General features: G+C 30.5%; 1 protein-coding gene across 1 annotated transcript; it reads left to right on the top strand.

Annotated features, from left to right (window-relative positions):
- The first annotated feature begins 70 nt into the window (after window positions 1-70).
- On the top strand, window positions 71-13046 carry LOC143206670 (uncharacterized). The gene is made up of 6 exons (XM_076419326.1): window positions 71-949; window positions 2506-2696; window positions 11908-12156; window positions 12214-12397; window positions 12465-12637; window positions 12777-13046. Exons 1-6 carry the CDS (start codon window positions 769-771, stop codon window positions 12978-12980), a joined length of 1182 nt encoding a protein of 393 aa, XP_076275441.1. The 5' UTR covers window positions 71-768; the 3' UTR covers window positions 12981-13046.
- Window positions 13047-13448: the final 402 nt, after the last annotated feature.

Here is a 13448-nt window from a genome sequence, read left to right as displayed (position 1 = left end):
ATTTCATACTTATGTAAACATTATTTATGAGATGTCATGACTGTTCTAATTTTAGATTATTTGGGGTTAAATTTATGAAAATAAAAAAGTATTACAAGTAATATTATACAATATGTTATTTTAATTATGGGTATATAAAGAAAATAAAATATTTGTATACTAAAATATATGTAATTTTCAGTGTGTTATACATATTTTAAAACAGTATTATAAAAATAGTCCATTTTTAACAATGAACTACGTGACATTTTAATAAAAATGTTATTTCATATTATCGGCCATTTGTCGTTTTCTTCAGGGTCGCACATAAATTAGCGCATTTTAACTGGATTGAAAAAAAAAAATAACGTCACAATTATTAAGTGAGTAAAAAATAATGTTCAACCTTTTTGTATAATTATTTTGCTTATTTTATAATTCAGTGTCATGGATCAAAAACAGAATTTCAAACATGCATACACAGCTTTATTATTATTATTGGATGGCTTACTGCTGTTCATATTGTCTCTTTGAGGGTTAAGTAAGTTTAAACAAAATAACTTATAAGATATTTATATAGTATGAAATGCTGAATAAATGTTACTTTATAAATATATTAAAACTTAATAATATACAGCCAGATTAAAGTGGCACTTTAAATATGATTGTTGAGATATTGACCACTTGAAAAACATGATTTATAAGATATTACTGAGATTTTGTTATATATTAATTTAAAACGATATTAGACGAGTTTTCGTTTTGATTGTTCGGGGTGGCAACTGTGATATGAAAAAAGTTAAAAAGAATGGTGTACCGGCAAAAACCGGAGGATTTTTTGATCCTATGGCTGTGACCTGGTCAGAAAAGTACAACGAGGAATTTACAAAAATATGGAGCTGTGTGCCCGATAAAATTGGAAAAGTTTTGGTAGCTTTGGCTGTGTTTATGTTAGGAATCTCCATCAATGGTAATACAATATGTATTTTGTGTTAGTTTTATAAGTAAAATATATTATTACTAATTTATTTAATCGATGATTATTAAGAGTTAAAGCTAACATCCCAATATTTTTTAAATTATATTCAAAGTTATGTACGCTGACATTGACAAAACACAATCGAATAATTAAATTCCAAATTTAAATTGTTATTTTAGAAGCCGACACAAGAAATAAAATTAGCTAGAAAACCACATTTATTTTTCGATATTGTTTTAATTCAGTTTTAAATTACGGATACAATATAATTTAATTTCTATAGGTTCTTAAAAATTAATTTGACACTTAAAATTACTTAATTTTTATCTTGTCGCTGATTGTGGAAAATATATTAAATACATTTGATTTCGTAGGCCTAGTTTTCTAGTGTGTCAAAATTTGTTTATTTATAGTTATTATGTTAATATAAACACTTAAAAATAAAACCGTAAAAAAATAATAAGTATTAATGAACTATATTTTTAGAGTACAAAGCGTTAGTAAATGTATATATATAATTCTAGAGCTTCTTAGTCTAGAATTTATATAATATAATTAAATACTAGGAATTGTATTTGAAATTTAATATAAAATAATCAAAACAAGCAAACTTATTGCACTATTGTTTTATCTTTTAACGTTTTTCTTAATTTAAGATGTTCGTTTAGAACCAATTAATATTATTAGTATGTTTTAAGTTTTATCATACTCCAACTCCATAACACTCTTTATGAGTAGTTATTATCTGCAGGTAGTGTTTTTTAATGTCTACGATATTCTTACTATCCGATTTATACTATTTTAAATTCAAAGTACTGATAAATTCTATCAATATTGTGTCGATATTTTATTGTTTTTATTGATAATTAATTTTATTGTTCGTGTGTTAGTTGGCATTCATTTATTTTAAGCTTATTCTACAATACTTTCAGTTAATGGTTTAGTAGCAACAATTCATCTTTGGCTGAATGTAGTACTTGTATCATCTTTGATAAATTATTATATATACTTAATTATTTTGTTGATTAAATAAGAATGCGTTAATATGAGGTTTGTGTGATAAATGCTTGGTTTTGAGTAAAAATCTATATATAAATATGTTTTATTTTTTAATATATGAATCTTCATATTCTCTACATTTTTTATATAGAACCAGTTCAACTTTTTTGTATATCATTTAAAGACTAAACAGAAGTGTAGTTTCTTTTCTCTAAAAATCCGTCTTAGTAGTGGGCAACTCTTTCTGTAATCTGAATCTGATTCTGTAATATTTGGACGATCTGGACCTTCTCAATTTAGAATAATTGCACTGTTAAATTGAAGTCGTTCAATATGTAGATAACGAAATTGTAGAATCCTTAACTTTTTATATTTTATTTAACAATGCTTAAAATTCAATTTTTGCATAGTTCCATTAAAATATCTTGTTGTGACTTGACAATTATAAAAAATATTTATTAGAAAATTATTATTTAAGAAATGGTAGATTATTTGTAACGTAGAATCAGGAAATATCTTCCTAGTTTTAAATTGCTTATTATTTACAGGAGACTGGATCCACGTTATAGTACATTTAAGCAGACAGTTTGGTTTTAACACGAATATAGGAAATAACATCACCTGGAAATGGGACAATATCACTTTAGACTCTCTCAAGTTGAATAATTTTAGTGGTTTCTTCTGGGGTTCGATTTCGACTTCTTATGGACTGTATTTTGTTATGGGAGGCTTTTTACATGTAAGTTGATATCCCAATTGATTAACAATATCTATGTCAATAAACTTATTGTTATCTAGTTTTGTCAATTGCCTACTTGGTTGAATATTGAAATCTATAATTAATAAGTCTAAAATTAATCATAAATTAAAATTAGCAAATTAAAATTAACTGAATAGTTAGTACAACATGAGCTCATCCACTTAAAATTTTTAAGTACACAGGTTGTTTGATTAACATGAATACTTATATTGATAACGATAATTTGTTACAAAATCTATTACATGTTAATGGATTGAAAAAATGTCACTAGTTTTTTTTATTATAATGTTTAAGTTACAACAAATAAATTAAAATATGAATAATGAATGAGTTTTAGAAGGAATGGTAGATAATTCTGAGTGGCAGAATAGTGTAGGTTATTTAGACTATATGAAACAGTGTTATTTCGACACTAGTAACACTATCGCGCTCAATATTGATTAATATATTAGTGCCGAAACTTAACAATATTCAATGTGATGTTCATCGATTTTCGAAACATATATAGTTATAAAGTAGCCATTATATCCTGATTAACAGTGGTGTTTAATGTACACCATCTCAAACGCAATAATTGTTCCTTAACTCTATAATATATAAATTGTTAATAAATATATAAGTATATATATAAATAAATAAATAATAAGTTAATAAATTGACAATTTTGTTTATTTTATATCAGGGATACTACTTGTAGTACTGAAACTGAGTGAAATCAATTATTAGTTTGTATTTCAATCAATATTCGGAGAGCGTAAGTTGGCTTGTGAATGTAAATTGTATTTTAAAGTTTGTACCTTTGAAGCTCACATGTTCGGCCTTAATAATCTTAAACAACATATAGGAAGGTTGCATACATCCAAACATGTACATTTAAAAAATGTAACTGCAGAGTCAGCTTGTGCGAAAAAAAAAAACTGACTGAAGCTTCTGAATTATTTGCTTTGACCTGTCTAGTGATGTTCATTTTGGGGAAGTCACAAATATTTGAAGAGCGAAGTACTGGATTTGGCATGAATTTATCTGGTTCTAAAGTCAAGAATATATTCTTAAAAAATGTATTACTTGAATGTATTCTGATTGTTTTATTGTTAAAAAGCCATTTATTGAAAAATTTGGTACAGTATATGTTAATCAAATTATCTTCCATCTTTGTTTTTCAAATTACTCTATTTTTATATCTAAAGAACAATGCTGGTTTAACACCGATCCAATCATTGATTCACTTTTGCACTTCTTCAGCATTGCGAAATGATGTGCCAGCCAAACCGTGCTGTATCAATCTAAATACTTGGTAATCAGAAGGCACTATATATGGTACGCTGGGTGTGGCAGAATTTCCCATTCATGATGCCACAGTGTATCCTTCAAAACATTTGCAATGCCTGGCTGGACATTGTCATACAAGGGGATGACCTTGCATCTGTTACTCGTTCTAGCTGGTTTTTTTTCAACAATACGTCGTTCAATTCCTTCAATTATCGTCAGTAGACGTCTAACAGGTAAATTGAAAAGTCCCCGGCCTACCATAGTAAAACGCATTCTTTTGGAAATATTAGTTTTTTTATTCAACATAATGCCCTTCAAGGGTCATACACTGATTATAGCGACCCTCCAACTTTTCGATACCATTTTTGTAGTACGATTTGTATTTTGCTTCAAAATAGGCCTCAGTTTCGGCGATCACCTCTTCATTCGACAAACATTTCTTGCCAGCGAGCATTCTTTTGAGATCTGAGAACAGGAAATAGTCACTGGGGGCTAGATCTAGAGAATACGGTGGACGAGGAAGCAATAAAAATTGTTTCGTAGACTTGTGACACGGTGCATTGACTTGGTGAAGCAGCACTTTCTCTTTTTTCAAATGCGGCCATTTTTCGGAGATTTCGTCCTTCAAACGGTCCATTAACGCTATGTAATAATCGCTGTTTATGGTACTTCCCTTTTCAAGATAGTCAATGAAAATTACTTCATGTGCATTCCAAAATACAGACGCCATAACCTTGCCAGCCGAATGCTGCGTTTCCCCACGCTTTGGAGCGGGTTCATAGTGTGCAGTCCATTCGGATGCCTGTCGATTGGACTTGGAGAAATTGTGGAGCCATGTTTGATTCATTGTCACATATCGACGTAAAACGGGTCTATTACGCTTGGCCATCTTTAAACATTGCTCCGAATCATCAACTCGTCATTGTTTTTGGTCAAAAGTGGGCTCGGCACCCACTTTGCACAGAGATTTCTCATACCCAAATATTCGTGAATGATATGATGTACACGGTCAGTTGATATCTTTACAGTGTGTACTATTTCATTCAATTTCAATTTACGGTCATTCAAAATCATTTTCTGGATTTTCTAAATGTTTTCGTCGGTAACAACCTCCTTTGGGCGGCCACTATGTTCACCGTCTCCGGTGCTCACTTCACCACATCTAAACTTAGCTGATTCCATTATCTATACACAAAGGCTGTATAGTCATGGATATTCCGCTTCGGAGTCGATGTGGATACCAATTACTTTTTGCACCTGCGATTGTCGAAGTGGCTCTACTTTCTAGTCAAAACAGGCTGCAGAATTTTTTTAGCAATGAAATCGCGATATTGATATAGTTTTAAGTGTTATTTTCTGCTAATTCGTATGCTACCCATTTCCCATCCGTTTGGATGTTTCCTATACGTCTATAAATAATTGATTTATAAAACTGCTAAGCTATCTGAAAATTCTTTAAGAGTTTGACTTGAATTATTATTATTACCTAGCTTATAATCTCATCATCACTATAAGTTCCTAAAAGTGTTTGATAGACTTCGTCAACAGAATTCTTCAAATTAAACAATAAATGTAAGGATTGTTGAGCGTTTTACGATTAATGCCAATAAACACTAAATAACAAAATAATACTAAATGGCAAATTGTGATTTTATGAATTATTATTTTATTATATTTAACAATTGTTTCCGAAGATATTTCGCCTTTTCAACAATTATTTTGCTGATCAAGATACAGGTAAGTACCTAATAATAAAAAAATTATCCATTTGTGTTCATTTTATTTAGCAATTTATCCCAGATCAAAAGCAATATAAGTTTTGAATGGTTAATTTTTTACGATTAACATTAATTTGTCCTAGGCAGTAGCTACGTGGACTTAGAATGTAATAGCTAATAAAATTAAAATAAGTTAATCTTTAAAGTTGTTGAATGAACACAACTGTTTAGAGGTACCGATTACCAGAACATTCCAAATAAAATATACCACACGATTAACAAGGTTATTTTTTGGATCAACGATACCTACCTATTAATTGATTGATTTTTGTATTATATAATTTATAAGTGGATTGAAATGAAAATTAATTCCAGCAATACAATATACCGTGTTATACTTGTTGGGAGACCAGTAACTGTGTAATTTAGTTGAAATTTTTTTCTATTTTGTTATCCTAACCCATATAGCCATGATGTTAGGAATTGGTAAAATTCCTGATATTGTTTTTTAGTTAGTCCTAACTCTCAAAAAATGCGTGTATAAATTTGACAGTTGTCGGATCATTAGTTTGTAAATTATAGCATTTTGAGTGAATCGACTTTTGTTATTGTGAGAAAAATGGATAAAAAGGAATTGCGCTTATTGATAAAATGTTGCTTTTGAAGGGAAAAATACAGTTGAAGCAAAAACTTGGCTTGATGCCGAGTTTCTGGACACGGCCCCAGGAAAATCAACCATCAAGGATTGGTATGCTAAGTTTAGACGTGGTGAAATGAGCACCGAAGATGGTAGATGGACGCCCAAAAGAGGTCGGTATCTACGAAAACATTTAAAAAATCCACAAAATGATTTTGAATGATCGTAAATTGAAATTGAATGAAATAGCAGGATACTCTAAAGATCAATTTGGGTATGAGAAAGCTCTGTGCAAAGCGGGTGCTGCGCGAGCTCACTTTTGATCAAAAAACAGAAAAAAAAGAAAGTGCTGCTTCAACAAGACAATGCACCCTGTCACAAGTCAGTGAAAACGATGGCCAAAATCAATGAATTGGGCTTCGAATTGCTTCATCATCCACCGTACTCTGCAGATCTGGCCGCCAGCGACTATTTCCTGTTCTCAGATCTCAAAAGAATGCTCGCTGGGAAGAAATTTTCATCGAATGAAGAGATGATCGTCGAAACTGAAAAAAAAATGGTATCGACAAGTTGGAGGGTCGCCATAATCAGTGTATCACCTTTGAAGGGAATTATGTTGAATTTTGAAAAAAAACTAGGTTTGCCATAATAATGTGTTTTACTATGGTGGACCGGGGACTTTTCAATTGGCCTGTTATATCTTAAACCATCTCATAAACTCAACAGCCATTCCACAATTTTTATGTTCCCCTTAAGTTTTATAAACATCTTCTGCCATTTTACTTTTTTTGTAAAATTATTGTTTATAACATTTATAAGTTTATATTTTTACTGCATTTTACATAATTAGGATGTATTTCTTCTAAAAGAATTCTGCGTGTGCATTAAACATTTTTCTCCATTTAGGAAACCAAAAAAATTTAGAATATTGAAGCAAATCACACGAATTTATATAGTGTATAAATGTATTCTTAACTTTAGCTTAAGTAGTTTAGTTTTATTTAAAATTGCTCACCCTGCTTGTCTATTAATGCAAGCACAACAGAACAGTAGTAATACATTACGTAAATTAAGAATATACTAAGCATATCTAATGTCAGATGTAATTATTCAAAAATACATTATTTATGCTTACTACATTCCTAAATAACAATTTAATTCATTACTATAGCCTTATTGTACTTGGATCAATATACAAGTATGGTAAGTGCATTATACATACATTATCAATGCATGTATTTCCCCTTTATTAATAGTTCATAAAATATCACTATAAAATTCGAAGTTTCTTGTACATACGTTATCAAGATGTTTAATCTCTGCCGCAATTTGTAAATTTCGTTTTAGTATTAGAAAATATTTTCCTTCTCATTTTATTCTAGTTGAAAGAGACAAAATAGTAACTAATTAGTTCGAATACGTAAACGAATGAGTCTGTCAAAGTCGTCCGGTTGTCAGACGTATGCAAAATTCTTCAAGGCAATAGTGAGTGATAAGAGGTTATAACTCTAACCTATTAACTATTATTGCTGTATAATTAACAGGGGTGTGCAACTCCAATGGTAAGTAGTGGGGCAAAGTTTTGCTTAGTTCAATCATTGGCGGCTCGTGAATTTGATTGGTTAGTTTAAAATAGTTATGTAAAAACATGTAAGAAAAATACTTTGATTGGTCTGCCATTTGGCCTGATTACTTTGTGACGTCACATTTATTGGCCAATAATATTTAAAGGAAAATCAAATTTAATTTTTCAAATTAATTTATTAAAACAAAATCCTTTTTCAAATATACATAAGTGTAAATAATATAAATATATATAAACAAAAAGCAAAAAAAAACAATTATGAACTCTATTATTGGTAAAATTAAAATATCTCCATATTTGTTTATTGCCATCAATTTTATGGGATCTATTAGGGTTCAACTTATCTTGATATACTGAAGGTAAACTTTAAATCCTTCTCCGTTGATATTGCATTAGCTTCATCAACCCAAAAAGACACACCTCATAAGAACTTTTAAAATTTGGTCTTGAAAATCATTATGGATTGGACAGTTGAAACACTAAAAATTTATGTGTTTTTTAAAGATATTTAGATTTTAGAGTATTTAATCGGTGGAACTACTTAATATACAATGTAGGCAAATATTGCATGTTGTCTCTTTTTCAGAAGTTTTGTTAAATAACATGAAATAAGACTAAAATACAATATTAGACTCTTGTTTTTCTCACAGCAAAGTTCTCTGGAACTGAAAATATAGACTTAATTGGTGATTTAACAACCCCAAGTGGTACTAGATCTTCCATTAAAAAAGAATATAACTTATCTAATATGTTCATCTTCGTCACAATTTTCTCCGGGCGAATGATGTGAAAAAATTGAACTGATGATGTGCCCTTTTAAAGATTTTTCGAACATACTAGATGAAGGTTTCTACCTCCATGACCTCTAATTGATCCATCAAAATTCTTTCTTGGTTAAGATTTGTTAAATAAATGTAGTTATTTGTAAATTTAGCCAAAATAGATTTCTTTAAGGTAATAAATCCCCTAAAAGTAGCAATTAAATTTATAATTGATGGCACCGTAACAAATATTTTCTTAACAAGGCAATCAAATTTAAATATACAATAGCCCTACTATACAATTATTGAACACTGATTGTTCTAAAAAGTTACAATTATTTTAGGGATATTTTACAAATAAAAGTAGTGTTTATTACTACTAATTATCCAGTTATCTTAATTATTACCTTCTTGTAAGACTTCTTTATGTAGAGACATCACACTGACAGCATACGAACAACTTGATAGATTAATTGAATTTTATTATTACTAACATCTTCATAAGTAGGTCTTGATTTTCTGTAAACAAACAATCTATAAACAGACATGTAGTAGATAGATAATTTTATATGTACCTGATAAAAGCAATGATGGATGTGCATTTATCCAAATACCTGTCCGTGAAGGAAGGGTAATTCTAAATTTTTCATTTTTGGAAAGGAGCGAGATCATTCTTTGGGAAACGATGTCTAATTTCTGTAGCAGATTTTGACCCCGGTACACTACATATTTTACTACACTGACGCATTGTCATGCACTTTTATATTATTACTCCATAATTATTAATGTAAAACAGAAAATATGCACAACGTAAAACGAAGATTTCTTGATCCATACAAAAAAGAAAACCTTCAAACAACAAACTTAAAAATGGACGCCCAAAAAAAATGCTGACTTCACACAATTTGATCGACCAATCACGTTCCATGTTAGTGGCGGCACCAGGAATTTAAACTAGCCAATCACAATTTGCGATCGCAGCGCTACCGTTGATTGAACTAAACAAAACATTTCCCCAAGGTCGCCTATACCGTGAAATTTCTATTTTTTCTATGATAATTAACTGTAATTTTTAGATACACTATGTTAAAATAAATTACATTTGATAACATTTTTGTTCAATTATTTTATTTAGATTAGAGTTATGTTGTATGTTAAAGCCAAATTGAACTAATACTTAGCAGCAGCTTAATGCAGCAACATTGCGACGTTTTGATGTCACAAATTTAAATGACGTATGTGCAAAATAACTTCGAACGACTTATATGTGACTTGTATAAGTATAGTAATAATATATATTATGATTATGATTTCAGTTGTGTCGCAAAGAAATTAGGCTTTTCCGAATTTAATAAAGGACTTGTTTGTTTTTATTTATATTAAAAAATATATAATCATATAATAGATGTTTGAATTAATTTCTAGTGTATTACAAAAGATTAAATAAATAATTGGGCATTACGTTGGTTCAATGCACAAGGTATATCTTTATTCTCTACTCTCTTGACCAAACCAACTCCGTTGGGAGGAGAGAAACCTGTTCGTCCTTAAGATCCCACAGAAGAACATTTAAAATACCTGGGTTTTTACTTGGGGTCGTAGATTAACTTGGCATAGGCACATCTAGACAACATCGCGTGTAAGCACTTTGAGCACAATTATGGTATACAAAACCATCATCAAACTAATCGAGGCATTCGGCATTTGACATGTGGCATAAATAAGTAGCATAAATAAAATATAATAAAAGCCCAGATATATTGATCGGAATTTTGGAATCGGAATATTGATTGGATGAATTGATCTTTGAGATTGTCACAGTAAAACACATTTTTTGGCAAAATTTGTATTTTTTATTCAATATAATTCCCTTCAAGGGTGATACACTGATTATAGCGACCCTCCAACTTTTCGATACCATTTTTGTAGGACGATTTGTCCTTTGCTTCAAAATAGGCCTCAGTTTCGTGGATCACCTCTTCATTCGACGAACATTTCTGCCCAGCGAGCATTTTTTTGAGATCTGAGAACAGGAAATAGTCGCTGGGGGCCAGATCTGGAGAATACGGTGGATGAGGAAGCAATTCGAAGCCAAATTAATGGATTTTTGACACAATTTATTCCATGGAGCCGTGTTTCATCCATTGTTACATATCGACGCAAAAACTCGGGTTTATTACGCTTGATCATCTTCAAACACTGCTCCGAATCATCAACTCGTCGTCGTGTTTGGTCAAAAATGAGCTCGCGCGGCACCCACTTTGCACAGAGCTTTCTCATACAGAGCATCTCATATAAATATTCGTGAATGATATGATGTGCACGTTCAGTTGATACATTTAGAGTGTCTGCTATTTCATTCAGTTTCAATTTACGGTTATTCAAAATCATTATGTGGATTTTTTAAATGTTTTCGTTCATAACAACCTGTTTTGGGTATCAATTGCGTTCACCGTTTTCGGTGCTCATTTCACCACGTCTAAACTTAGCTTACCAATCCTTGATGGTTGATTTTTTTGGGTCAGTATCTGGAAAATCGGCACCAAGCCAAGTTTTTGCTTCAACTATATTTTTCCCTTCAAAAAGCAATATTCTATCAATACGCGAAATTTATTTTTATCCATTTTTTTCACAATATCAAAAGTTGCTTCACTCAAAATCATATAATTTACAAACTAATGATCCGACAGCTGTCAAATTTATACGCGCTTCTTTTGAGGGTTAGGGCTATTAATCTGTTATATCAGACACTTAAGTAATCTAAATCATTCGGAGTTGTTCTATAAGTATTGTGAAAAACAAACCAAGAAAGAAATTGATTGCTTCATTAAATGAAACAATGGCTAAAAATGTGTTGATTGATGATTGAACTCAAAGGCTTTTTATGCAGGATTGGTTAATTATTCGAAGGATAGGAATAGCAAGTGGTGGGCACTATATTTTATAGTAATAAAAAAAACACAACATTATTAATTAAAATCAACACTTATTATTAAATCCTCTATTATTAAGTACTAAATTCAATAAAAATAGGTAATAATTTTAAAATAGTTGAGACTATTATATTATATTAAGTTATAAAAAAATAAATATATTATAATTTAATATATTTAAAATATTAATTATAAAGTTATAAATATATATATATATATATATATATATATATATATATATATATATATATATATATTAGGTTTATAATTAGTTTTTGTTTATGTAGTGGTACTATTATGTACGTCAGAGAGATCGAGCAGAAGAATGGAAATGTCAGCCTAATAAATGGTTATCTCCCGAATTAGAAAGGCACGAAATTATGTGGGGTTCTATTACATTGTTTTTGAATGCGACACTATCGGCAGTATTGGCTTGTTATATCTCAAATGGTGGATACAGTACCGTGTACTACAAAATTGACGAATATGGTTTGTTATGGTTTATTTTACAATTTCCTGTGTTATTTATTTATCAGGTAAGCTACTAATTGAAATAGAATTAACAACTACATTTTTATTGTTTTATATTTTAGGATTATGCCACATATTGGTTGCATCGGATTTACCACTGGCCTTTCTTATATAAAAATTTCCATAAACTTCATCACAAATATAAACAGCCTACGGCATTTTCTGTCACTGCTATTCATCCCGTTGAGTCACTCCATATACAAATGTCACTGGCTACCCCCCTCTTCCTTATCCCGGTACATTGGCGTAAGTACTGAATTTAAAGAATATATCTACGTTTTACAATATTAATGCGATTTTTTTCTTATTCTAGTACCATTTTACACCGTAGCTTTTTACGCTTATTATCACGGAATAATCGATCATTCAGGAATCAATTTCAAAGCCTTCTGGTGGCAACCGTGGCAACCAGACGCCATCTTCCACGACAATCATCATCAGTACTTTCACGTTAATTTCGCCTTTAACATTTATTTCTGGGATAAGGTAAAAATAGCTATAGTCTATTCATATTTCATTTAAACCTCACCAAAACAAACACTTTTATTGATAAGATGACTGTGAGAGGCAACGAATGAATTATATTCAATAATTACATTGAATAAATTAATTTTAATGATTATAGCTTCATGGGACATATCGAAGAAGTGATCGAATTTATCGAGAAGACACGTTTTATGGCAAGGGTAAATCTATCGAGACGATATCCGCAGAAGAGTTGAAGGAGGAATTGGAAGAAAGGGCATCGGAAAATCCGTTAGCTCATAGAGACGCTAGAGAATATAAGTTATCCAAGAATAAACTCGGCAAACTTAAGAAAAGGCGTTAAAAATACCTGCGATTTGTTTTTGTTATGTTTGTGTCTTTTTTGTGTTTAATAAAATATTATTTAAAATTTTCTATATTTTTTTTCCAATTTTGAAACAACATGAGTTTAGGGTGTAGTAAAGCGTAATAGGGATGTCGGCCGTGGAAAAGTTCAAAAACAATCCCAAGAAGTTCGATGCAGTCCTTCGAACACCCTAGGTTTTTAATATCGACATTTTACCTTGCAACTAAAAGTTCGATACACTTATTAACAACTATCGATACCTATATTGATAATATTGATAAAGAATACCGAAAAGTATCGACCCAAAAATTATCGAATATAGGGCAAAAAAATCTTGGTGAGAATTATTAATATTTTTTCAGCATCCCTAACGCACACATGCTTGTAGAACGTAAACGTAGGATAAACATAGGTAAACCATTTCTCGTTTGAGATGACGCGATGCCTATATATTATGGTATTTCA

The sequence above is a fragment of the Rhynchophorus ferrugineus genome, unplaced genomic scaffold, assembly GCF_030347505.1.
Source record: "Rhynchophorus ferrugineus isolate W39M unplaced genomic scaffold, kcgeb_rfMv2 rfM1, whole genome shotgun sequence".
NCBI lineage: Eukaryota > Metazoa > Arthropoda > Insecta > Coleoptera > Curculionidae > Rhynchophorus > Rhynchophorus ferrugineus.
This window is presented reverse-complemented; position numbering and strand designations above follow the sequence as displayed.